The following is a 10,282-nucleotide window of genomic DNA, read 5'->3' as shown; positions in this document are numbered from 1 at the left end:
CCCCCCCTCACCCACCCACCCTTACTTTTCAGTACCCTATAACACCAGGGTTACCCAACTTCCCAAGGCCACCATAACTTAATGAAGGTAATTTAGTTTTAAGAAGCTGAGTCATCCTCATTAAAGAGATGACTTATGAACATATTATCTGCTTTATCATCTCAACATAGGCGCCAACTACACGCCCCCTGATTTTTTTCTCTCCTTTTTTTTTTTCTTTTCTGGAAGTGACAATTTCTAGTGATTAATTAGCCTCACCTATATCTTCTCCTAGATCTGACAATCCCCCGGGGAACTTCCAAACATTGTACTGAAAAATATGAAGATTTTTTTTTTAAACCATCAATGGTTTGTAATAAGTGGGTTGTTCTAAACGTTTATGAATGAGATATGCTGTATGAATACATTATTTCATTTGTGTTAGGCACAATACAAAAAATAATAATTAAGATAAATAAATAAATGAACAAATAAATAAATAAACAAACAAATAGATAAATGAATTCACATATAAATAGATCGATAAATAAATAAATAAATAAATAAATAAATAAATAAATAAATGAAACATCAAAGAAATAAATGAAACATCAAAGAAATAAGTGCAACATCAGAGAAATAAATGAATGAATAAATAAATAAATTCAAACACGGATTCTATATATCATGATATAATAGACATCACACTTAGTCAAGAAAGTCCATTTAATACACCGGAAGTACAGGCAAATGTATTTAGAGTGAAAGGCACATGCTTTGTTCCGCATTAGATTTCAATGGTACAAGTGCTATAAACAAAAAAAAAATAAGAAAAAGAAATTGACAAAGTAAACAGATTAATCTGTTTTCTTTATCATTATGTTTCTGATTATTTTGGGGGATTTTTTTGTGTTTGCTTTCACAGAAAATTTTTTTTACCAATATTTTATTCTTTTAGCTTTTATTAATTCACGTGCAATTTTTCAGTAATGAGTCTGTTATAAACAAGAATACTGAATGGGAATTCCCAAATATGACTCAATTATCACACCAAAAATAAAAAAAACAAACAAAGAAAAAACAAAGGCACGCGTAAGTGTTTATAGGACGACAAAAACTCTGACTTGAGTGATGTGATATTTACTGACGAGGTCTCACAGTAGTTCAACTTTCATACATTAGGATTTTGTATAAATCACTACAATCGTCTGATATGTGAGCACCCTAGACCCCTCGAAGTCACATTTGAAAAAGAGGAGGGTGGCTAGGGTGAAGTCAAATCCTTAATCGCCAGGCCACTGCGAATGATGGGGGGGGAAATTGGCCAAAATAACGATCTGTTAACATTCTATAGGACTTTGTTCTATCAATGACAAATGAATGATTTTGTTACAATCATGTTTTAGAAAAATCAATGATCTAGAACACTGAGTTAAAATTTTAAAGTTAAATCATAACTTATAATGTGTCGTTAAAAAAAAAAAAAAGATTGCTTAATATACGACTAAACTACCTCTAAATAACAATTAGAAAACTTTAAGGATCAGATAAAAAACAAAACAACAAAATATTGAGCATTTACATAGTGCATCCACTATACAGGCTCAAAGTGCTTTACACGAGGTCCCAAGCCAACAGCAGTGCTTAACAAGTAGGATGAGACATGATAGGCAATATTATATATTTTCGAACAGAAACAAAGCCAATAAAATCCAGGTACTCTTTTTTACACATGAGTACGGTGAGAGAATGTGAGTAAAGAGCCTTTTCCAAGGACTCCACTATGTTCCACTCAGAGCAGGATTCCAACCCTGGACCTTCCAATCCAAAGTGAGTGTCATACTACGAGACCGCATAGTCACACAATAAAACAAAAAGACTTTATGCCATTCGTGAAATGAAGGCTTTAATTGCAATTTTCTAAGACAACACGACACGAGTCATGAGTTCAAAACCAAATATGTTTACACTATGACAAAGACATTGCAATCTGTTTCAATGGCAACTGTGATGCGGTACACGATTTTCAATGTATGTAAAACTTTTGTCCAAAACTAATCTCAAACATCTGGTAAAAAAAAAAAAAAAAAGAAAAGAAAAATCTTTGTTGTATTCTTACAAATTGATAAAAAGTTATTCTCATTTCTTTTTCAAACACTGGATATTGATGTTTTCATGATCTAAAGAAGTCTAGAGAATAATCAGTTTTAATTATAAAAACATTTATAAAAATGTCATCATTTCTTACTTTTTTATTCTTGTCTTTCACTACTAAAACCTCACGATTGTTTTCATTGATGACCACACCTGGGAACAGAATTGTACTCTTTTATTGCATTAAAAAATAAAAGACATACAATAATAATATATAATATATATATAAATATATATATAATATATATATATATATATATATATATATATATATATATATATATATATATATATATATATATATATATATATATATATACAATATATATATATATACACACATATATATATACACACATATATATATATATATACACCCATATATATACACACATATATATTTTTTTTTTTTTGCATCATCATTGTTCCAAACCTGCTACGTCTTGGCTTGAAAGACCTGCTAACAAGTCTCATAACGTCCTGTATCATTTTGTAGGGACTCGTAGAGCTGGAATTAATTCCATTCTCTGGGATATCAAACAGAAACGAATAATTTCTTGCTATCCTTCCAATAAGATATTTGTCTAGTTTACATCTGTTTTTTGTTTTGTTGATGGATCTATTGGACACAGCTACACAAATTCAGAGCTGCCTACCCATGATGGCAGTAAAATAGAATTGATTCCTAAAATTCTGCATTTTTAATTAAAATCAGGATTATTGGTTTTTTATTCCAAAATAACCCCCCCCCCCCCCTTTTTTTTTTTTCAAATATATCAAATTTACTCTGACAACTGGCCTCCATTTTACATTGTGTGACTAAGTGGTCTAGTTGTCCGACTGTCGCCTCTGAGCGGTGCATAGTTGAGTTCCCGGCAAAGGCTATTTACCCGTATTCTCTCATTGTACTCGGCTGTAAAATTAGTAACTGGCCGTTAACAGTGTTGTCTGTTGGAAAAAAATGTAATATCGACTAACAGGGGTCATGTCTCATCCTACATGTTAAGTGTTGTAGTTAGCTACGAACCCCTTGAAAAGCGTTTTGAGCACTTTTGTAAGTGGACCTTGCACTTTATAAATGCTCTAGCTTTTTTCTTTTTAAACATACGAATATGTGACCCATTGTCTCAAAGTGGTATAATGTCGGGATCATTAAATTTACAATTTAAATGTTGCAAAAACGAGCTTTGGCTCTTCTGCAATGTAAGAAACTGTATTTGCTCTTCAAACTAAAGAATATAAATCAAACCCAAGTTTTATATTTATTGCAGTGTTAAAAATCAATTTTCTGCACCTAGTTCATCTCGACATAATATCACTTTGAGGTAGCGGATCACACATTAGCTTGATCATTCAAATAAGGACACATTTAGAATTTGGAGCCTTTGTTATGAACTTAAATGGAAATATTCCATGAACAAATATTTAATAAAATTTTCAGATTTGTCATGTAAGTTGTTTTAAATCATTAAATTATCAATGAAACAACAAGATTTCTTTTTTATAAATGGGGGTGGGGGGGGGGGGGGGACAGAAAAATGGGAGCTGGCAACTTAGTCTTATCACTGATAGGAAAGCAGAAGGGTGAGAAATATGCCTTAACTTTATCTAGTACAGAAACCAGTCTCTGAAGTTTTATGTTGAGTGCTCTACCAATTCAGTTATCGGGACTTTGCATATCGAAAATAGCACTGCATCAAAATATGAAATAGGAAACACTGGAGCCCAACATTTTAGCACTAAAAGATTTGTACGTGAGCCAATCTTGGTCGACAGTGTATTGTAATGTAATAAATCCATTCATAAAGCAAAGAGCACTCATTTCATAAGCAAAGGCATCAGAATAAAATCCATGTGCAGTCAAGATCTCTTCCTGATCCTTCCACCCATCCGTCAGCTGGGTAAATGAGAGTCAAAGAAAGTACTTTATGGTGCTCTTTTCCATTTGATAGCAAGAAACAATTATCATTGTCTGTTTAACGTCTCAGATAGCTGGGATAATTTCCCGTTCTTTGAGCCTTAAAGCTTAAAAAAAAAACTAATCCTTAAATATATTAAGATGTTTTAAGTCCTTGTAATGTGATGAATTGTGCAAATTTTCTTTGTGGTTTAAGAGGACAAGACAAGCAATATTTCAGTAATACCAGGTACTATAACTATGGAGATCAAGTACCAACTCGCCGATATAACTAAAGAGACATAACCCAGATTATAGGTCTATCACACAATTAAATGAATGAATTATGCCCCTTAATTTCTAAATATAGTAAATGGGAATATGTTAACGTTGCTAATAGTTCTGGATCACTTATTTGTTTTCCAATAAAAATATCGAACTCATGGATAATATTATTAAATTTTCTCAATCACATAGTTTGTATTCAAATAATTTGAAAGTTCCCTCATATATTTTTTTAAAATCTTATTTTTCTCTAGGAGGAAGAAGAAGAAGAAGAAGAAGAAGAAGAAGAAGAAGAAGAAGAAGAAGAAGAAGAAGAAGAAGAAGAAGAAGAAGAAGAAGAAGAAGAAGAAGAAGAAGAAGAAGAAGAAGAAGAAGAAGAAGAAGATGAAGAAGTCACAAAGTACAAAACACAAGATCATACATATCCTGCTACCCAATCACTGTAGGATGACCAGAGAATTCAGAACAAAACAAAAAAAAACAACATAAAAACCCAATCAAATCGTGACTCAAGCTAGCACCAAAATCAATCATTTTGATTGTGATAGAGTGCTCTTAGGGAGCAGCGTGGCTCAGCAGTACAAGTCTTTGCTTCATTCCCATAAGGTACCGAATTCGAATACCCACTGTGTTGTGTGGCCTTGAATGAGCATGTCACTATGCCCTAGTTAGAGGTGTTGAATGTGCCTGACGCCTGGGTTATTCATCTTCCATTAGAATAGACCCTAGAGACAAATGTCCCTGTAGGATTAATAAAGGGAATTGCATTTTATTATTACCCTGTTCATCTACCAATTTCAGTTATTGGAATTCACAATCTCTATATAATAATTATGAACAATCCTGTGAATGTAGTGCCTGTGCATATAATATGTGTTATATCACTTGCCATAATATTACATAACAGAGATGATACGTCACAGTGATAATAATGAACAGAAAACACATTAAATATTATTCAGATTGTTTTTCCTGTACATAAACACTCACCAGAAACTCCAATCTGATGGGTGGCGAACCTTGGAATTCTACTTTCTGTCGATCCATCCATCCATAAACACAGGACAGCTCTCTTCCCCTCAGCATGGTGGTATTCGAACTGATAATGACTGGCTACACTAATGACATGACTCAAGGCAATGGGAACTTTAATCCACACACTACTCACATTTTCTGATTTCCAAATATTCAATGAGTCTTCAGATGAGATTAAAAAAAAAAAATTAAAAAAAAAATAGAAAATTAAAATTGTCAGCTGGTATAGATGAATAATAGACATACATTTCAATTTTTTTCACTGAATTATGAACCATCGCCTCAATCTGATATTGTAATGGGTTGGACCAGATGTTGAAAAGTGAATTTAGGGACAAAATGATTAGAAATATGAAATTCTAGTTTTTCTTTAAATCACGAAATTATACACTTTATCTTCAATAAAATAAATAAATGCAACACATTACAATATTTTTGGCTACAAATTTAGTTTAAATGTTAAAGCACTTCTATATGACACTGGTTTGAAACTCTGGATAACAGTTATAAACTTATAATATAGCTGTTGTTTGGCAAAATAAGGTGATTGACCATGGTATCAAAAATAGATGTATGGCCAGATATGGTTCAGATCTGACAAGACAGTTACTTGTACTAGACAAACATCTTATCTAAACGGTGGCTATAATTGTGACTGTACATTTCACTCAAAAGAGACAAGGATAAACTCTTGCTCAAAAACTACAAGGATATACATAATTTGACAACCAAATAAAAATATCTATTGGAGTCCATACTATATGTCCATATTATATTTGCACTTTTGTTTATGTTATATTTTTCTTTATGTATTTAAATACCTGTGACTTTGTCCCTATCTAAAATATTATGAAAACAGGTATTGAAGAAATAGTCATAGGTGATTCTCCTTTTTCTGTCGCGATCTGTATAAAACTAAATTATAAATGTTTTAACTATTTTTAAATAATATTTTATTACAATTAATTTAAATAACATAGAAAAGAAAAATTTGATTGATAGGGATAATATAGCAATTTGGAGGACTTGTCTCACGAAAATTGTCATCATATATTTCTATACATATTAACATGTTTCTGATACAGAACTGTTCAAAAGTTGTTTGTTTGTCGTTAAAATGTTTCACAGCAATTATTCTACCAATGATTTTAGAATTACAATGTGTCAAAGGTCAGCCCATATATTATTGTTTTGTTTTGCCCGCATTACTGATATTTGAAATCATAAATGATTTACTTACTTGATAGCAAGTTCTCGAAAACCTCCTCTGTCATACTCTCTGGATTTTCAACTCCCGTAGACTGACTGAGATCAACCCATACTCCATTAAATCGATCCTTGACTCCATGTAAACAGCCATGCTTAACACTGACAATTCCTTTGGTACTGAACTGGCTTATCTGTTTATGATTAATCTGTGAGTTAATTCTATTTGCTATTGCCCTTTTATGATTGTCATTTTTTTTACCAATCAACAACAATGGATTTTTTAATGGTTTATTCTCTTTCATTGCCAGATGACTGAATGATGAACAAAATTGATGTCTTGCATTGTGTTTGAATTGATTAGAGGAGTTTTGTAATTTAATGCAGAATTTACGATCAGTGACAGCGTAAGGTATAATTAAAGGCACAGCTAAACTGTTCGTGTAAAAATCACTTTTTGAAAGCAATCTGGGTAGATGGGAGCCTCTTACACTTGACATCTTTGTATTAAAATCTAAATCTGAGGACAAAAAAAGGTCATGTTGAAGAAACAAAAAATGAGAAAACATCAGACAGTAAAAAATGGTTGTAATCATTGTCATTTATGGAAACACAAGGTCCACATGAAAAAGTATCTTTTTAACCAGGTAAAAAGAGAAAAAACAAACAGAATGAATATAAAAAAATAATCAATGATACATAGAAACAAAGCTATTTGGCCTCCTCTGCTGATTCCTCTTACGAAAAGTGAGTGATTTGTAACGCCAATAGGTAATTCTTGTTTTTCACTAGCCAACTTACCATGTTATGGACTGATTATTGCTTTTTAAATATTTTTTTTAATAGATCAAAATAAAAGATCAAACCCACTTTGTAGCAGCAACTGGTTGATTTTATCTTCAATGAAACATGAAATTATAACAAAACATTTTTTCTATTTTATTGTTTGACACAGAAACATTTGATTTTAAATTATTTAAAAATAATGGAGAGATTATTGTCATCAGTTTCCTTCACATCTTATCACATGATTTTAGAATCCTGAGTGAAGAATAGCAGGTGTTGCTTTCAAAGGTTTAGTAAAAAAATTGAAATGAACGATAAACTGGAAAGCATCTTCTTCACGCATCTTGTTTTGTTTATGTTAACCACCACCAGATCCCCCTGACATTCTGCTCCATTCGGTGACAGAATTGCCTTTTAGAGTGAATCGCGTTTGGAAGGAACGGCCTGTCCCTGATTGGTTTAAAATCTAAGACATTAAAAAGTGAATTGTTAATGCTATAAATCATGAAAGAAATGGTGAAGTAGGATATCATTAATCATTGTGGGAATATTAGAGATAAATTAACATAACTTAACGTTTTAACAATGTTGGTGGAAAACAAGTCTTCTGAATGTTTAAAAATCATTTGTTATTATTTTCAAAAAATACTCGCTGTTTTGATATTTATAAGTGCTCCCGATTTATTAAAAACTGTGAGGTTCAAATAAAAATTCATAGAATTGGTTTCACATGAAAAAAATCTCATGTATTTACAACCAAACTGACAAATGAGTCGATGTTACATTTTAATTTAATACTAGAACACTTTGTTTAACCACTTGAGTGCTATGCAGATGAAATTGTCCTTTGTATTAGGTCATTGTTCTTTTCCTTTGTTTAAGACTTAAAACTACTGGCAACTCTTTCTCATTTTCAAAATGGCTGCCATGACTGTTCAAAGGGATCACACAAGTCAGGAGGAAATTTCCTTTGAAATATCACAGCCCAATTAGTTTAAAAGAATCAACTGTTTTAAATGATTTCTTTAAGTTTTCATTTTCCAATGGCGGTTTTCTTAATAAACGTTGTTTTTTCAAACTAATTGATAATTATTATTATTATCATCATTATTATTATTATTATTATTATTATTATTATTATTATTATTATTATTATTATTATTATTATATTATTATTATTATTATTACTATTATTATTATTATTATCATTACTAATATTATTAATGTTTTCATTATTATTATCATTATTAAAAGGCTGCGGCTATTCAGACTCGAGACTGAATAGTCTCCTGTGGGTATTCAGACTCAAATTCCAATGCGCAAGTGCAGTCAACAGGTTATTTGGACTCAGGCTCAATAGTCTTCCATGGCAGTGTAGTTTTTGTTTTAAAAAAATATATCTTAAATATTGATAATTACATAGAACTGATGCATATTAAATTAACAATTCTAGTAACTGTCAAAAGGTCGTCTAAACCTGCTTTATTTGATAAGAAAGACAAAATCATTGATCAATTGGAAGTCCAGTTAGAAATTGAAAGGAAAAGAGTTAAAACCCTTTAAAAGTAACAAAATTCAGTTAAAGTAACTGTGGTCTAAAGTCTAAAGGAAAAGCTTTGCTAAAACAACACAGCGCGATGTCCACACAAAATCAGGTCAATTTTATTTTTAAATTCTATATTCTGATAGTGTTAGACAGGCAACAATCTTTCTAAAGTCTGAAGCAGGGGTTATGAGCCAAGTCAGTTTGATATGAGCAAAACAGAATTTCTAATGAACTTTTCTTCTGTTTCTTTCTCAGTTCCACCCTCTGCTCAATGCCGCATTGTGTTTCACTCCACACACACACATTGGAATTTGAGTCCAAATAGCCACATGAGACTATTCAGACTCGAGTCTGAATTGTCACTTCGTTATTAAAATGAAGTGATCTTTGCCCTTGCCAATACTTTATAAACCCATAACATCCCATAATTTGCCCATTCTCTTCATATCTCATGTGGTTAATAATGTAATTATAATTATAATGTTACATATTCATATATATATATATATATATATATATATATATATATATATATATATAGAGAGAGAGAGAGAGAGAGAGAGAGAGTGAGAGACAGAGAGAGAGAGAGAGGGGGAGAGAGAGAGAGAGAGAGAGAGAGAGAGAGAGAGAGAGAGGGGGGGGGTAGGGTAGGGAAAAGAGGGATACGAGAGAAAGAGAAAGTGTGTGTGTTAACGTCTGTGTAGTGTCAGTGTGTCTGTGTGTGTGTAGTGCGAGAGGGAGAGAGAGAGAGAGAGAGAGAGAGAGAGAGAGAGAGAGAGAGAGAGAGAGAGAGAGAGAGAGAGAGAGAGAGAGAGAGAGTAAAAAAGGCAAAGGACTAAACTTCTTCAACTCCAATCTTGCTTACTTAGACTTAGACTTAGACCAAGTCTAAGTTAGCGTTAGAGGATTATAGATAGCTAGTCCAAGAGTTCTGATCAGTTGTTTTAGCCACACAAAAAAAGTCAACTTCTCACATTTGTATAGAACCAGTAAATAAACAATGAGGGTGAATCATCAAGATTAGATGTAGGATATGTTTATCTTTTTTTAAGAAGTACTTTTGTCATACTTGCAGATGAAGTAATATGACCCTCAGATTTCTTTCATAACAAGTTTGCATTTGGGAAACCGAAACTACCCCTGATTCCTGGCATTGCTCTCTCTCTCTCTCTATCTTTCAGGGTTGCCAGATTATTTTTCAACAAAATACCAGGGGAAGACTCAAAAAATGCCAAAACACTCCAAAAAATGCCAAAGTCTGTTGACTCCCACCCCCACTAAGAAAACTACTCACTTTTGATAGACAATTTACTATCATATCCTGGTGGCTTGCGTGTTTTCTTTTCTTTTCTTTTTTTTTCGTTTTTTTTTAATTATACTAAATTTCCTGTTGG

General features: G+C 32.1%; 1 protein-coding gene across 6 annotated transcripts in view; it reads right to left on the bottom strand.

Annotated features, from left to right (window-relative positions):
• The window catches only part of LOC144971319 (nucleoside diphosphate-linked moiety X motif 6-like), a 33,980-nt gene extending 23,903 nt beyond the window's left edge, over positions 1 to 10,077 (bottom strand). Inside the window, exons 1-5 of one of the 6 annotated variants that reach the window (XM_078911970.1) lie at positions 9,958 to 10,077; positions 6,591 to 7,076; positions 5,306 to 5,512; positions 2,228 to 2,286; positions 259 to 310 (exon numbers count right to left, since the gene is read on the bottom strand). In XM_078911970.1, the coding sequence (XP_078768096.1) occupies positions 259 to 310; positions 2,228 to 2,286; positions 5,306 to 5,512; positions 6,591 to 7,056 (784 nt within the window). In that variant the 5' untranslated portion in view covers positions 7,057 to 7,076; positions 9,958 to 10,077. Of the gene's footprint in view, positions 1 to 258; positions 311 to 2,227; positions 2,287 to 5,305; positions 5,513 to 6,590; positions 7,077 to 8,158; positions 8,237 to 9,753; positions 9,840 to 9,862 lie in introns of those variants that run through there. The other 5 variants (XM_078911971.1, XM_078911972.1, XM_078911976.1 and 2 more) reach the window with 5 other exon arrangements.
• Between the last annotated feature and the right edge of the window lie 205 nt (positions 10,078 to 10,282).

This window comes from Berghia stephanieae, chromosome 4 (assembly GCF_034508935.2).
Source record: "Berghia stephanieae isolate SIO BIC M18660-M18661 chromosome 4, UCSD_Bste_1.3, whole genome shotgun sequence".
Taxonomy (NCBI): domain Eukaryota; kingdom Metazoa; phylum Mollusca; class Gastropoda; order Nudibranchia; family Aeolidiidae; genus Berghia; species Berghia stephanieae.
This window is presented reverse-complemented; position numbering and strand designations above follow the sequence as displayed.